At 36.5% G+C, this 18453-nt stretch overlaps 1 protein-coding gene across 4 annotated transcripts in view; it reads left to right on the top strand.

The window, feature by feature from the left end:
* diaph2 (diaphanous-related formin 2) overlaps positions 1-18453 on the top strand; it is a 1018926-nt gene that overhangs the window by 344825 nt on the left and 655648 nt on the right. For all 4 annotated transcript variants that reach the window (XM_062039765.1, XM_062039764.1, XM_062039766.1 and 1 more), the window contains 2 exons: positions 7541-7651; positions 11786-11898. In XM_062039765.1, coding sequence (XP_061895749.1) covers positions 7541-7651; positions 11786-11898 — 224 coding nt within the window. The remainder of the gene's footprint in view (positions 1-7540; positions 7652-11785; positions 11899-18453) is intronic.

Here is an 18453-nt window from a genome sequence, read left to right as displayed (position 1 = left end):
TACATAATGATAAACAATTTAAAATACAAGTACAATACATAGAGGCTATGTGAACTTCTTGTAAGCTTGAAAAAAAGACAATTTTCGTCTACATCAAACGTTTTTTTTTATAGATAATGTTGTCTGTATACACCTCAGTCATACATTAGTACTTGATGCACGCTAACCTTTGCAAGCTAGCATCTTGAACATTTTTTTCAGGTAGACGCCTCAGAATAAGAAATTATGGTACTTGACGGATGTTACAGTTAGCATTTCAGCATGCTAACATTAGCACTAGCTTTTTTTTGCTAATTTTGCAGGTATACAACTCCTTCTCAAATATTTTGTTACTTGACAGATGATACTTTTTAGCATGTCAACGCTAATATACTAGCTTTGTTTAGTTAATTGTGTAGGTAAACACCTTAATCATATTTTGGTACTTGATACATGCTAACGTTTGCAGGCTAGCATTTAAAAAAAAAAATCAGTAATAATTTACTTATTATTCTGTTGTTTCGAGGCTTTACATTAGTTTTGGATGATAAATTTGGGTATCAATCCGATACCAAGTAGTTACAGGATCATACATTGGTCATATTCAAAGTCCTCATGTGTCCAGGGACATATTTCCTGAGTTTATAAACATAATATGCATTATAAAAATTGAAAGAAGATTTTGTGATGCTTAAAAATAGCGATGTAATCATAGTAGTATCGACTAGATACGCTCTTGTACTTGGTATCATTACAGTGGATGTCCACCAATGGCGTTTGTTTACATTGTGACGCCGGTGAGCTACGGTGTTTAGTGAAGCATGTTTAGCTATTCCTCGTCCTGCAGTGATAATAATACTTGTAAGAAACTTACTTTATTTGTCGCCATGGAGGCGAGGATTAGTGATTTAGAAGTAGCTAAAACACGGACGTTAGCCGCTTGCCAGCTAGCCATGTTTTAAAGCACCTCTTCCTGAGGGTGTTTCAGTGTTATAATTTCACCTTTATTGTTAGTTTTTAAGCCAAAATGCATCCATTCTCCCTTTTCTGTCTACACACTGTGTCTGCTTGTAAGTACTCTGTGATTGTGCGCTGCCGAACATGCTCCTCTGCTCATAAACCAGAAATTACACGACGTGACGACCGTTTATTTTACAGAAGCGGTATAGTACCGCATATGATTCATTAGTATCGCGGTACTATACTAATACCGGTATACCGTACAACCCTAGTATAAACTGTAAATCCCATTCTGAGTCAGTATTCGGGGGCTAAGCTTCTTATCACACACTTTGATGAAGTATAATGAAAAAAAAAAAGTCAAAGACACCCATGTCGATGGTTACTTTTTTTATTATACAGCTCCAAATGACATTGTTATTGATCCAAAGTGTATGTGTTCAGATCTATGACCAGCACAAGCGTAATTTTGCTGATATATTTTTATAAGGCGCCAGGAAGATGTCACCATCTCATTTCAACCCCTTCAAATGCTATTTTGTCACAGAGGCCATCTTTTTTAAGAGCAGGGAGGAAAACGACAGAGGTGTCACTCGGGGGGGGGGGCCCGTCTTCCTCTCGTCCTTCCTTCACGTCCCCTTGTCAGCCTCGCCGCTCCTCAGGGCTCACGACCAGATGCGATTGGCGAATAATATTGAATATGGCGCCCAGAGCTCCGTCGTGAAGCTTTAATTAAAAAAACGCCGACTTCACGCGGCGCCCTTTTTTCCCGCGGAAAAATCTGCTCCTTTTTCTCGCCGCCTGGCTTTTTTCGTCTCACTTTTTTTTTTTTTTTTTTTATAACACTTCTCTCTTTTTTCTCTTCTCCCCGAGCTGCTGTCACGTTCTCAGAGGACCTTGGTTTGAAAGGGCAACAAAAGAGCACACTGATTTTTTTTTTTCAAACGAGCGTACTACGGCAGAAGGAAATAAGATAAACCGTGATCCACTCAATATGTGTTTTTGTAAACCCAAAAGTAGGTAATTACTTACTGAACAGCGAGGGATTGTGCAGCAAGGAGGGAGTCCTTGCAGGAAAACTGCTGAGGCGGCTGGTGGTATAGAGGCCGGATATTCCTTTGTTGTCGGCCGCTAATGAAATAAAGCTGCGGTTTTTGTTAGGTACGGGGTTTGTACGGGTGCTTAAAACCTTGAAAATGCTTGGATTTTAATGTTGTGTGTTCATGGTTTGAAAAATGCCGTATTTTTCGGAGTATAAGTCGCTCCGGAGTATAAGTCGCACCGGCCGAAAATGCATAATTAAGAAGGAAAAAAACATATACAAGTCGCACTGGAGTATAAGTCGCATTTATTGGGGAAATGTATTTGATAAAACCCAACACCAAAACGACAGATCAATCAAACAATGTACTAATATGATACACTTCAAGAAACTCTTCAAACTTAAAGTGTTTACAAAGTACAAAGAAGAAGAACCATGACAAACATTCTCAATTTATTTCATCCATCCATTCATTCATTCTTAAAGTAATCTTACTTATCTCATCATATGAAATATGACTTACTTCACCAATTATTATTATTAAATTCTTACTATTATTTATTTATTTATTTTTATTGTGATTACTTATGGAGTTTATTGTGAAAAAATTGTGAACAGGAAGTGAACAAAAAGTTTTGCAACTGTTATGTAAAGGAAGGGGGTAGGATTAAATAAGCTCTGCTTCTTCCTACTCCTTTTCGAACATGTTGAAAAGAAACTGGAAATTGTGATGTATCATGTTGTATGCTTGCATGTTCGAAATAAACTCAAAACTCAAACTCAAACACCAAGAGTAGACATTTGAAAGGCAATTTAAAGGCCTACTGAAATGATTTTTTTTTATTTAAACGGGAATAGCAGATCCATTCTATGTGTCATACTTGATCATTTCGCGATATTGCCATATTTTTGCTGAAAGGATTTAGTAGAGAAAATCGACGATAAAGTTCGCAACTTTTGCTCGCTGATAAAAAAAAAACCTTGCCCCTACCGGAAGTAGCGTGACGTCACAAGCGGTAGTGCTGCTCACAATTCCCCGTTGTTTACAATGGAGCGAGAGATATTAGGAGCGAGAAAGTGACGATTACCCCATTAATTTGAGCGAGGATGAAAGATTTGTGGATGAGGAACGTTACAGTGACAGACTAGAATGCAGTTCAAGAGATATCTTTTTTCGCTCTGACCGTAACTTAGGTACAAGCTGGCTCATTGGATTCCACACTCTCTCCTTTTTCTATTGTGGATCACGGATTTGTATTTTAAACCACCTCGGATACTATATCGTCTTGAAAATGAGAGTCGAGAAGGCGAAATGGACATTCACAGTGACTTTTATCTCCACGACAATACATCGACGAAGCTCTTTAGCATGAGCTAACGTGATAGCATCTGTCTCAAATGCAGATATAAACAAAATAAATAAATCCCTGACTGGAAGGATAGACAGACGATCAACAATACTACTATCAGGAGATACCGAAACCAAACACTAGACATGTAACTACACGGTTAATGTGTATTCGACGCCTGTCGAAGCCTAGCAATGCTGTTGCTAGCGACGCTAACTTAACAACGGGACCTCGTCAGAGCTATGATAAAAACATTAGCGCTCCACCTACGCCAGCCAGCCCTCCTCCGCTCATCAACACCCGTGCTCACCTGCGTTCCAGCGATCGACGATGCGGTCGGCGGCCCGGAGACGTAGGAAGTCAAGGTGAGTTCGCCGCTAGCGCGTCTTCTATCCAACAAAGTCCTCCTTGTTGTGTTGCTACAGCCAGCCGCATACACCGATCCCACCTACAACGTTCTTCTTTGCAGCCTCCATTGTTCAGTAAACAAATTGCAAAAGATTCACCAACACAGATGTCCAGAATACTGTGGAATTTTGTCGAAGAAAACAGAGCTGTTTGTATTGTGTCCAAAAGGGTCCAAACACTTCCGTGGACCTCGCGACGTCACGCGCATACGTCATCCTCCAAAGGCGTTTTGAACCGGAAGTTCCCCGGGAAATTTAAAATTGCACTTTATAAGTTAACCCGGCCGTATTGGCATGTGTTGCAATGTTAAGATTCCATCATTGATATATAAACTATCAGACTGCGTGGTCGGTAGTAGTGGATTTCAGTAGGCCTTTAAAATAAATAAAGAATAGTGAACAACAGGCTGAATAAGTGTACGTTATATGAGGCATAAATAACCAACTGAGAACGTGCCTGGTATGTTAACGTAACATATTATGGTAAGAGTCATTCAAATAACTATAACATATAGAACATGCTATACGTTTACCAAACAATCTGTCACTCCTAATCGCTAAATCCCATGAAATCTTATACGTCTAGTCTCTTACGTGAATGAGCTAAATAATATTATTTGATATTTTACGGTAATGTGGTAATCATTTCACACATAAGTCGCTCCTGAGTATAAGTCGCACCCCCGGCCAAACTATGAAAAAAACTGTGACTTATACTCCAAAAAATACGATAATGTATAATTTGTAACCTTTTTCACAACTTAGAGCTGAGTTAATATGAACGATTTTGTAGTTTTTACACAACACGGTTGTATGCATTCCTAGCTCTATTATTTCCGTTGTCTACTTAACTTGTCTGGCTACCTCAGTGAAAGCTAAAAAAAGTTAACTTTTGTCTTTTTGTTCATTTGTTATCATATCCACAGCTATACGGCTAGATATGCTTAATGAAAGGTGACTGAGGTGTTGTGAAACAAACACAGTATGTTCCTTGAATTTATTATCCTTATATTAATGTGCAACAGTTTTGTTACTAAATGAGTGAAATTGACATTTTGAGGGTGCGTGTATTTATATGTGCGGAAATATGACCATATCACACCAACTCTCAAATCCCTTCACTGGCTTCCTGTTCCACTCAGGATTGAATTCAAAGTCTCCCTACTAACCCACCAGTGCCTCCATAGAAATGCCCCCCTCTACCTCAAAGGACTACTCACCCCCAAATCCTCCACACGACACCTCCGCTCTGAAAAGGCTAACCTCCTCCAACCTCCGAGGACAAAGCTCCGCCGCTCCCAGTCTGTGGAACACTCTCCCTGACCACCTGAGGGCACCACATACTGTGGATGCTTTTAAAAAAGGCTTAAAAACCCTTCTTTTTAAAAAAGCCTTTTTTTTTTTTTAGATATATGCATACTAGTTTTAGCTATTTGGCTATTCTAGTTTTTATTTTATTTTTATTTTTTTAATACACTAGCATTTTGAGGTTGTTTACTCAATGTGAAGTGCTTTATACAAATAAAATATATTATTATTATTATTATATCGCATTATGCAGTTTACAAGCACAAATACGCTGTGAATCAATCCGTGCTGTTCGATGTCACTGAGTGCTGTAAGTAAGAAAAATAACAAGAAATGTGAAAAACAACACACATGGAGACACGTTTGCAAACACCAATGATATTGAATAGTCACACTGCTTCATTTTCTATGCCCCATTCAGTTAATGAGAACTGCTGGTTCGATGTTAGGCTTAGATTTGAGCAGATTTTCCCTATTTTTCCTACAGACAGCATTTGGTGACCTCAAACAACAAGGCTACGGATTGATTCACACTGGTTTTCGCCTTTTGAAGGGCACTGGAAACACTGGAAAATTGATCTTGAAAGTCCTTGAAAAGTGCTCGAATTTAGCCATGGAAAAGGTGTACGGAACTGTAGGTAGATTAAAATTCTTTACTTCAGACACTCTGTTCATGTTGAAGAAAACTTCAAGTCGGTGGGACCATGGTGAATGTAGAGACTGCGGACCCCCCCCCCCCCCCCCCCACACACACACACACACACACACACCCAAACATCTCAGACTCTCCATCCGTATGAGGGAGCGAAGAAACGGAATATTTCATGAGCTGCATGGCTTTGCTTCACTCGCCTGAACTCTGTGAAGGTTCTGCTTGAGTTTTTTTTTTTTCTTTTCCCAGGCGCAAGTTCTCCAATGTGTCACTTTTCATTTTGAATGCGGCATATGGTCAACGCCGCTACATCCATAACCCTTTATAGATTCCCCCTGAGAGAGATGGATGTTTTTTTTGGCTCTTATATGATAACAATTAGGGGTGTCAAAAAAAACTTTGATTTTTGAATGAATCGCAATTCTTACCTGTAACTAGTGTTGTCCCGATACCAATATTTTATTACCGGTACTGGTAATACATCTGGCTCCCCGGGCCTTGAGTTGGACACCTGTGGTATAGTCACTTTGTCTATTTCGTTCCTCCTTCAATGTAAAGAAGTATAAGACCGATTGGATGAGGACTTACTTCTAGACCTCCACCCCAGATCCCACCTCACTCCTACCCACTTCTCTAAAGTGGGCTGGCTCAAGGTGGAGGACAGAGTTAAACAACTAGCACTGAGCCTAGTCTATAAAATCCACTACACCTCCCTGATACCGAAGTACATGTCAAACTACTTCCTTAACGTAAATGACCGCCATAACCACAACACCAGGGGGAGCTCCACTAACCACGTTAAACCCAGATTCCGAACTAACAAAGGTCTTAACTCATTCTCTTTCTATGCCACATCAATGTGGAATGCGCTCCCAACAGGTATAAAAGAAAGGGCATCTCTATCCTCCTTCAAAACCGCAATACAAGTTCACCTCCAGGCAGCTACAACCCTAAACTAACACCTTCCCCGGATTGCTAACAATCAAATGTAAACAATCAAATGCAGATACTTTTTCTTATGCCTTCTGATCTCTCTCTCTCTCTCTCTCTCTCTCTCTCTCTCTCTCTATGTCCACTACTTGCTGTCCATATCCTACCCCCCCCCCCCCCTTGCCCCCTCCACACCCCTGATTGTAAATAATGTAAATAATTCCATGTGATTATCTTGTGTGATGACTGTATTATGATGATAGCATTTATGATAGTATATATCTGTATCATGAATCAATTTAAGTGGACCCCGACTTAAACAAGTTGAAAAACGTATCCGGGTGTTACCATTTAGTGGTCAATTGTACGGAATATGTACTTCACTGTGCAACCTACTAATAAAAGTCTCAATCAATCAATCAAACGCAGAGAGTAACAGTTTCTGCTTGGTTGCTGACATTGAGCCGTAATGGACATTCAGGTCACGGGGCAGCAACAATAAGGAACAGTTAAGTCTTTATGTTTGTTTGGACTTCTTTTTAACGGCACATCCAAGCCAATAGTACAGGTCAAGGTTTCCTGCAGATGGGTGGCCGCGTCCATGGGAATTCTTCAGCCGCCTATCGATTAGCTGTCCGAGGAAAACGGACTTATCCCTGCTCTTCTCCCTTACGGCTCATTATTATTATTATTTTATTGATGAGCCATTTCCTCCTAGCCACCCCAACACACGCAGACCTGTTCCTCTTTCCGATACATCCATTAATAACGCACATCCGGACTGAAGACTTTTCACCTTCTCTCTACGCTTTCTTGGGGTTTTTTCCCCCCTCCAGGCGTTGATGAGAATAGAACAGAAAGGCAACATGAGCAAACCACCCGTGTAAAGTATTGTGTTTTATGTTGTCCCCAGGTTGCTTGCATGCAGCTGATCAACGCCCTGGTTACCTCCCCGGAAGACCTGGACTTCCGGATACATCTCCGAAATGAGTTCCTAAGATGCGGCCTCAAAAAGATCCTGCCTGTGAGTTGAAATCAAAGTTTTATCTATGTCGCACTTTTCATGCACAGGCAAGTGGCAAAAACAGAGTGCATGTACAAAACAAAGCAAAACTAAACAAAAAAATATAACAATAATAGTAGAAGAGAAGAAAACACACACACACACACACACACACACACACACACACACACACACACGCACGCACGCACGCACGCACACACACACACACACACACACACACACACACACACACACACACACACACACACACATTATTGTATTTGTTTCCTTCTTGAGACCTGAGAAAAATGCCCACCTCTTTAGGACCACTCTTTCTACATATATAACGATTTGTATTTACAACATTAATAATATATACATACTATGCAAATATAAAAAAAAGCGTGTTGTGAAAAATGAGTTGCAATTTCACAAGAAAAAGGGCACAATTTCACAAGTAAAACTTAGAATTTTGGCAGTTTTATAATAAAAGTCGTCATTTTACTCAATGCATGTCAAAATTTTACAAGAAAATCTGAACATTTATGCAATATTATGATAAAGGTTTGAATTTTACTCAATAACAGTCGCAATTTTACAAGAAAAGCTTCACATTTTGGCAAATGTTATGAAAAGGGTCGTAATTTTACTCGACAAAAGTCACAATTTTATAAGAAAACTTAAAAATGTTGGCAATATTATAATAATAATCCTCATTTTTACTTGGCAAAACTGTGACAAAAGTAATAATTTTTACTCAAAATATGTCACTATTTTAAAAGAACAACAAAAACATTGGCAATATTGTGACAAAAGTCAGAATTTTTTTATGACAAATGTCAACATTTTGCATTAGAGTAATACTTTTACAAAAAAAAGTAATACTTATACGAGACAATATTGCAATATTACAGAAACAATATGAGAAATTGTTCCCAATTTTATGAGAAAAAAGTCGACACGTTTTGAGAAAAATACTGCTTTTAGTAAAAAAAAAATATTATTATTTTTTTGTTAATCTTTATTACTTACTTCGAGTTATTACAGTATGTCTCTATATACATATTTATTTATTTATTTATTTTGTTCAAAGGGGGCACATTTCAATTTCTTACACACACTTGTTATTTTATATGTTGACCAAAGGGGGAGCACTTTTAAAACCGACAGTCAATTTTGAAAAATCCCACCTTTTTGGGACCACCCTAATTTTGATAGATTTCACCACCAGGGTTGCAAATTAGACATTCTCTATTAGATACAATGGTTTTCCGTATTGGGACCATGATTATGAAAAAATTCTATGAAAAAAGATACAAAAATAGACCATTCATCGGCAGTGTGCCTTATAATCCGGTACGCCCTATGGTCCGGAAAATACGGTAAACACAATGTTCCACGTTCCAATAGTCGTCATTTATGTTTATCGTCCTTTTTCCGTCATTCTCACTCACAATGAGTGGGGCTTTTACACAGAAGTACCCTAAAAAAAATACACTTTACTGAGGCTACATTTGGCTCTGTCTCTTCCTTTCAACAACACCCGTGACATTTCAGGCGAGAACCCCCAGCAGTCTACCATGACTGGAACAGGTGTTTAAGGATATGATCTGTTCGGTTGTCTAATGGGAGAGGCAAGCCGAGTTTTATTTCCAGAGCACAATTTGTACGCACGGCAATTCAAAGTGCTTTCCAGATGCGTGAAATTGCAAGAAGGCAAATAAAATCTGCAATATACTGTATATAACAACAATCATGAATTAATTGAGAGCGAAAAGTGCTGAGACAATACTTTAAGTTGTCTTTTGCAACGTTAAAGGAAGTGTTTTCAACTTAGGGTTGAACATTGCCATCGTCCCTGAGGTTCTCACCGCCGAGATGGTTCATTTTTGGAAAAGTAGAGCCTTACTTAAGGTACGTTGGAGTGTTGTGACGTCACACTAGGTATTGAAACATAATACTGTTTGATTTTACGTGAATTTACAGGCTAAAAAAGTACTAGATTCGGTACCCATCCCAAATTTTTTGTTTTTTCTTGCGCCCCAGAATGTGTTAATACTATAAGCGTTGCACTTATTTTGCTGCAGCTGGTTGTTAGTTATCGTTTCTTTAACAAACGTTAAAGGTGTTGAAATAGCCATGTACAATTGCTAATGCTAATTAGTAGCATATAAATAGCAAGTCCACTGTCTATTAGCATCAAGCTAGCCCATTTTTGGAAAAGTAGAGCCTTACTTAAGTTATGTTGGAGTGTTGTGACGTCACACTAGGTATTGAAACATAATACTGTTTGATTTTACGTGAATTTACAGGCTAAAAAAGTACTAGATTCGGTACCCATCCCAAATGTTTTGTTTTTTGCTGCGCCCCAGAATGTGTTAATACTATAAGCGTTGCACTTATTTTGCTGCAGCTGGTTGTTAGTTATCGTTTCTTTAACAAACGTTAAAGGTGTTGAAATAGCCATGTACAATTGCTAATGCTAATTAGTAGCATATAAATAGCAAGTCCACTGTCTATTAGTATCAAGCTAGCCCATTTTTGGAAAAGTAGAGCCTTACTTAAGTTACGTTGGAGTGTTGTGACGTCACACTAGGTATTGAAACATAATACTGTTGGATTTTACGTGAATTTACAGGCTAAAAAAGTACTAAATTCGGTACCCATCCCAAATTTTTTGTTTTTTGCTGCGCCCCAGAATGTGTTAATACTATAAGCGTTGCACTTATTTTGCTGCAGCTGTTTGTTAGTTATCGTTTCTTTAACAAACGTTAAAGGTGTTGAAATAGCCATGTACAATTGCTAATGCTAATTAGTAGCATATAAATAGCAAGTCCAATGTCTATTAGCATCAAGCTAGCCCATTTTTGGAAAAGTAGAGCCTTACTTAGGTTGCGTTGGAGCGTTGTGACGTCCCGCCCAACCTAGGTATTGCAACATAGCACTGTTGGATTTTACGTGAATTTACACGCCAAAAAAGTAAAAGTATTAAAGTAAAAATAAAAGTATTAATCAAATATATAATTCTACACATTTAGTCTATTAGAGTGCTAAAATTGCCAATAGTTAATGAATAGTCAATATATCAGTGTGCAGCTTTTTAAACATCACAACGTTCTTTTCTTTTTGAGGAAGTTTGTTTTCATTGCTGCTATTTCAACTGTTTTTTTTAATACATAAACAAGGTTAATTGTTTTTTTTAGCACTTTTCCTTTCCTGTCTTTTACAGGGACAACATTTTATAAGTGACTGTACTTTCGTAACAGTTGAATGAGCAGCACTTTTACAGTAAAAATGAATATGAATGCATGAATGCACATGCCTAAAATAACCTAAGCCACATTTAGAAGTCGATGGAACAATTAGAGCCGTGGAATGTGTGTACACTTTATTATAGATAGATAGATAGATAGATAGATAGATATATAGATAGATAGATAGATAGATAGATAGATAGATAGATAGATAGATAGATAGATAGATAGATAGATAGATAGATAGATAGATAGATAGATAGTACTTTATTGATTCCTTTAGGAGAGTTCCCTCAGGAAAATAAAAGTTCCAGCAGCCGTGTACAGAGTTGAGATTTAATTTAAAAAGTAAATAATGGGGGTATAAATGTAAATAAAATAGAACATACTACAATAAAAAAAAAAAAAAATGAAGCAACAATAAGAATACAAATATAACAGTAAAAATATGAATATAACAAGAGAAACTAGGCAGTAGTGACCATGTTATGAACATGTACTGCACTGTTATGCACTTATTTTTTTGTTGCAGTTTATTTTAGTATTGTTATTGTTTTGCATCCCCTGTCCTAATACCCCCCAGAGAGGAGTCGGACTGTCTGATGGAGTGTGGGACAAAGTTTTTTTTTTTTTTTAATCATCCGATTAGTAGACTAATCGTTAAGATAATCGTTGACAAATCGACAATCAAAATAATCGTTAGTTATGAACGTACGTTTAGTTATGAACGTTAAGAACTTTAAGCAAAGTGCGTACTACAGGGGCTGAATGGGTTTTAGGGTCGACAGAGACGGTCTTGAAACCACACCCGTGTGGATGGACATGGTTTTAACACTTTTAGTGTGGGGGTTCGCGTGGACATGGCCTAAATCTTCCCTTTTTTTTGTCCGACTTGCTCCAGGAGCTGAAAGAGACTGAGGAGTTGGACATCCAGCTGAAGGTGTTCAATGAGAACAAGGAGGAGGACTTCATCGAACTGACCCATCGCTTGGACGACATCCGAGCTGAGATGGAATATCCTTTTGTTTTCAACCCCCCCACCCCAAACACACACACACACACACACACACACACACAGATTCTTGTATTTGTTACCTTCTTGCGACCTCCGAAAAATGCCTACCTCTTTAGGACCACCCTTTCTAGATATATAAATATTTGTATTTACAACATTAATAATATATACATACAATGCAAATATAAAAAAGCTTGTTGGGAAAAATTAGTTTGAATTTCACAAGAAAAAGGTCACAATTTCACAAGAAAAACTTAAAATTTTGGCAGTATTAAAATAAAAGTCATAATTTTATACGCAAGTCAAAATTTTACAAGAAAAACTGAACATTTGTGCAATATTTAGATAACAGTTGGAATTTTACTCAGTAACAGTCGGAATTTTACAAGAAAAGCTCAACATTTTGGCAATTTTATAAAAAGAGTCATAATTTTACTTGACAAAAGTCACCTTTTAATAAGAAAACTTTATAATTTTGGCAACATTATAATAATAATCGGAATTTTGCTTGGCAAAATTATGACAAAGTCATAATTTTACTCAAACAATTTTAGTATGTTACAAGAACAACCAAAAGAAAATGGCAATATTGTGATAAAAGTCTGAATTTTATATGACAAATGTCGCCATTTTGCATTAAAAAGTGATAATTTTACATTAAAAAAATTATCATTTTACGAGAAAATATTGCAATTTTACAGAAACAGTAAGAATATGAGAAATTGTTCCCAATGTTATAAGAAAAAAGTCGACACATTGTGATTAAAAGACTGCTTATATACTTCATTTGTTTTTATTTGTTTTTTGTAATTGTTTTTTAATCTTCATTATTTACTTTGTTGATGTCTCAAGAAGGGTAAAAATACAAACACATACACACACACATACACAGACACACACAGACACACACACACACACACACACACACATCCTTGTATTTGTTACCTTTTTGAGACCTGAGAAAAATGCCTACCTCTTTAGGACCACCCTTTCTAGATATATAAAGATTTGCATTTACAACATTAATAATACATACATACTATGCAAATATAAAACAAGCTTGTTGTGAAAAATGAGTTGGAATTTCACAAGAAAAAAGGTCACAATTTCACAAGAAAAACTTAGAATTTTAGCAGTATTATAATAAAAGTTGTTCCTTTACCCAACGCAAGTCAACATTTTACAAGAAAAACTGAACATTTGTGCAATATTATGGTACAAGTTGGAGTTTTACTCAATAACAGTCAGAATTTTACAGGAAAAGCTTAACATTTTGCAATTTTATAAAAATAGTCGTAATTTTACTCGACAAAAGTCACAATTGTATAAGAAAACTTTAAAATGTTGGCAACATTATAATAATAATCTGAATTTTACTTGGCAAAATTATGACAAAAGATCTAATTTTGATCAAAAAAATTGGCAATATTGTGATAAATCAGAATTTTATATGACAAATGTCGGCATTTTGCATTAAAAAGTAATAATTTTACATTAAAAAAAATATAATTTTACGAGAAAATATTGCAATTTTACAGAAACAGAAAGAATATGCGAAATTGTTCCCAATTTTATAAGAAAAAAGTCGACACATTGTGAGAAAAAGACTGCTTATAGTTAATTCATTTATTTTTTTTGTATTTGGTTTTTAATCTTCATTATTTACTTCAAGTTACTCCAGTATGTCTCTATATACATATTTTATTTTATTTTTTAAATTAATTTTGGGCAAAGGGAGCGCATTTCAATCCCTCACACACCCTTATTATTACATATGTTGACCAGAGGGGGAGCACTTCAAATTTTTACTCACACTTGTTATTTCATATGTTGACTTTTAAAACCGACACACAGTCAATTTGAAAAATCCCTCCTTTTTGGGACCACCCTAATTTTGATAGATTTCACCACTAGGGGTGCAAATGAGACATTCTCTATTAGATGTGATGGTTTTCCGTATTAGGACCATGATTTATGTCCTAACTTGTTCACACCTCCTCATATGAAAGGTACGTTTCCTTGTTGGTGTCTCAAGAAGGGTAGAAATACAACACACACACACACACACACACACACACACACACACACACACACACACACACACACACACACACACACACACACACACACACTCACTCACTCACTCACTCACTCACTCACTCACTCACACACTCACCTTATTGTATTTGTTACATTCTTGAGACCTCTGAAAAAAGCCTACCTCTTTGGGACCATCCTTTCTAGATATATAAAGATTTGTATTTACAACATTAATAATATATACCGTACATACTATGCAAATATAAAAAATCTTGTTGTGAAAAATGAGTTTGGAATTTCACAAGAAAAAGGTCACAGTTTCACAAGAAAAACTCATAATTTTACTCAACGCAAGTCAACATTTTACAAGAAAAACTGAACATTTGTACAATATTAGGATAACTGTCGGAATTTTACAGGAAAAGCTTAAAATGTTGGCAATTTTATAAAAGGGATCGTAATTTTACTCGACAAAAGTCACAATTTTATAAGAAAACTTTAAAATGTTGGCAACATTATAATAATAATCAGAATTTTACTTGGCAAAATTAGGACAAAAGTCATAATTTTACTCCAAAAATTTCACTTTTTTTTACAAAAAAAAAAAAAAAAATGGCAATATTGTGATAAAAGTCAGAATTGTATATGACAAATGTCACCAGTTTGCATTAAAAAGTCAGAATTTTACATTAAAACAAATAATTTGACATTCAAAAAATTATAATTTTAAATTAAAAAAAAATTATAATTTTACGAAAAAATATTTCAATTTTACAGAAACAGAAAGAATATGAGAAATTGTTCCCAATTTCATAAAAAAAAGTCGACACATTGTGAGAAAAAGACTGCTTTTAGTTAATTCTTTTTTTTTGTTTTTTTGTTTTTGTAATTGGTTTTTAATCTTCATTATTTACTTCAAGTTACTCCAGTATGTCTCTATATACATATTTCATTTTATTTTATAAATTAATTTTGGGGCAAAGGGAGCGCATTTCAATCCCTCACACACACATATTATTACAAATGTTGACCAGAGGGGGAGCACTTCAAATTTTTACTCACACTTGTTATTTCATATGTTGACTTTTAAAACCGACACACGGTCAATTTGAAAAATCCCTCCTTTTTGGGACCACCCTAATTTTGATAGATTTCACCACCAGGGGTGCAAATGAGACATTCTCTATTAGATGCAATGGTTTTCCATATTAGGACCATGATTTATGTCCTAACTTGTTCACACCTCCTCATATGAAAGGTACTTTTCCTTGTTGGTGTCTCAAGAAGGGTAGAAATACAAACACACACACACACATCCTCTCCCTCCATGTGAATATATGGATGAGCATGGGTGCTGATGTAGCAGCAAGCGATGAGTCAACGTGATGACTTTGATTGACTGAAGCTCCCTGGTGATTTGCTTCATTAGAGAGGGATTTGAGAGTCTCGCACACATTATTAAGCTCCCCTCTCTGGCCAGGAAGGCTTGGTAAATACCCTCATCTTCTTCTTCACCTTCCACCTCTTCTGTCTTTCTTTGGCTGACTTTCCTCCTCTCCGACATCTCCTCTTGCTGTTTGACTTTTATGAGTCTTGTTAACAGCGAGTTACTTCACTGGTGCAAAGTGCAAATAGTGCACAAACATGCTCACAAGCAGACTCGCCGTAATGGAGTTGGAAAATTTTCATTGCAATATTCGGACACTAAATTGGAATTGTATCGTGTTTGTTAAAAGATACATTCATACAAATGTAAATGAAAATCATTTGCAGATACATAACTTTGAATAAGAAACAAATTCAAGCTGGGTCTGTAATATCTCAATATGATTTTTTTTTGTTTTATTTCAGTATTTTTCTTTTGTATTTATAGAAGCACTTTCAGTGTCTGATGATAATTGCTTTGTATTTGTTTCTTTAATTTGAACTTTTTGCATTATTTCATTTTTGTTAAGTAGTTGTTTTTATTTAATTATTTTTGTTTTTATTCACAGCTTTGCAACACTTGATATTCTAGTTTCAAGCATGTTTTACTCAATATAGGTCATCAAATCTCAGCAACAAGCTGTAATATCTTACTGAGATCATTTAGGACCAAAACACTTAAAACAAGTAAAACACTCTAACATAAAATCTGCCTAGTGAGAAGAATGATCTTATCAGACAGAAAATAAGCAAATATAAACCTTATTTGAGATATTTAATCTTACTGAGATTTCAGTTTTTACAGTGTATTCCGTACAATTTACCACTAAATGGTAACACCCGAAAAAGTTTTTCAACTTGGGTCACTAAACACTGCATGAATAAAGGTCAAAATTGCCCCAAAATGATACTTTGATGAAATAAAAGCATGTTTTAGTGTAAGGAGGGATGGGAATTGATAAGATTTTTCCGATTCCGATAAAATCAATATTAGCCAGAGTGGATCTGCTATTGTGATCATCGTTGAAAGGCACTAACCATACTGCAAAAAGTCAGTGGTCAAAAACAAGAAAACAATTTACAAAAATTAGGGGTATTTTATTTGAACTAAGCAAAATTATCTGCCAATAGAACAACAAAATTCGGCTAGTCAAGACTTTACAAAACAAGTAAAATTAGCTAACCTCAATAAAACCCAAAAATACCTTAAAATAAGTATATTCTCACTAATAACAAGTGCACTTGGTAGAAAAAAAAAGAGACCTTTTTGCTCAATATGTTAAAAAATATTCTTAAATGAAGTAAATGCTAGTGCCATTATCTTGACATAATGATATGCGCTCGGCGTCATGATTTTTTTTGTCATTCCTGAAGTAAGAAATGATTACTTTAAAATTTTATACTTGTGAGTGTTGATGACACAGCTTTGCAACAGTTGATATTCTAGTTTCAAGCATGTTTTACTCAATATAGGTCATCAAATCTCAGCAACAAGCTGTAATATCTTACTGAGATCATTTAGGACCAAAACCCTTAAAACAAGTAAAACACTCTAACATAAAATCTGCTTAGTGAGAAGAATGATCTTATCAGACAGAAAATAAGCAAATATCACCCTTATTTGAGATATTTAATCTTACTTAGATTTCAGTTTTTGCAGTGCAGAATGTGCTTGTTCTATTTTTGGCCAAGGTAAAACAAAGACAACAACCTGAAGTTGTCTTTATTTTTAAATGATCATGCCATGATTTTACTATTCCAGCCCACTTGGGAATATATTTTCCTCCATGCGGCCCCCTGAGCTAAAATGAGTTTGACACCCCTGACTTAGGGGGGTGGGCGGCCATGTCTGAGTGTACTGCAAAAGTATGAATTATAGATGTCAGAGAATATCGGACTGCCGATATTATGGGCCGATAAATGCTTTAAAATGTAATATCGAAAATTATCGGTATCGGTTTCAAAAAATAAAATGTATGACTTTTTAATACGCCGCTGTACGGAGTGGTACACGGACGTAGGGATAAATATAGAGCGCCAATAAACCTTAAAGGCACTGACTGCCTTTATGTGCCGGCCCAGTCACATAATATCTACGGCTTTTCACACACACAAGTGAATGCAAAGCATACTTGGTCAACAGCCATACAGGTCACACTGAGGACGGCCGTATAAACAACTTTAACACTGTTACAAATATGTGCCACACCACACAAGAATGACAAACACATTTCGGGAGAACATCCGCACCGTAACACAACATAAACACAACAGAACAAATACCCAGAACCCCTTGCAGCACTAACTCTTCCGGGACGCTACAATATACACCCCCCGCTACCAACTCAACCCCGCCCACCTCAACCTCCTCATGCTCTCTCAGGGAGAGCATGTCCCAAATTCCAAGCTGCTGTTTTGAGGCATGGTAAAAAAAAAAAATTGCACTTTTTGACTTCAATAATAAATATGGCAGTGCCATGTTGGCATTTTTTCCCATAACTTGAGTTGATTTATTTTGGAAAACCTTGTTACATTGTTTAATGCATCCAGCGGGGCACCTCAACAAAATTAGGCATAATAATGTGTTAATTCCACGACTGTATATATCGGTATCGGTAATTAAGAGTTGGACAATATCGGGATATCGCCAAAAAAGCCATTATCGGACATCTCTAGTATGCATGTTAACATAATGTCCTGAGTACAGTGCGTCATGACACTTGTATTCGTCGTGTCCAGCAGGAAGTTAAAAAATGTACCCGTTAATTCCGTCCCCAGCCAGGAACCTGTTCAAGAGGCTTTGCGGGGGAAGTGTTTAATAATTCACAGATCCTCTCGGAGGCGGTGTGTGAATGAGTGGCACCGGGAGGCGACACGCCAGACACCTTGACATTGTTATGCAGATCTTTCCTCCCCGGCAACCTCCAATCCCACACTTGTAATACCGGCACAAAGCCACAAAGCGCCGGCCTGAGTGACACTTTGTGTTGACGCACGCAGGTGAAGCCCATGTTTCCAAAAAAAAAAAAAAAAAAAGTCCACTTGGATTAACGACGTGCTTGAGCTGGTTTACAAACGAGGGGGCCGGA

This window comes from Entelurus aequoreus, linkage group LG28 (assembly GCF_033978785.1).
Source record: "Entelurus aequoreus isolate RoL-2023_Sb linkage group LG28, RoL_Eaeq_v1.1, whole genome shotgun sequence".
Taxonomy (NCBI): Eukaryota; Metazoa; Chordata; class Actinopteri; order Syngnathiformes; family Syngnathidae; genus Entelurus; species Entelurus aequoreus.
Note: the sequence above shows the minus strand (reverse complement) of the source record. Positions and strands in the feature narration are given on the sequence as shown.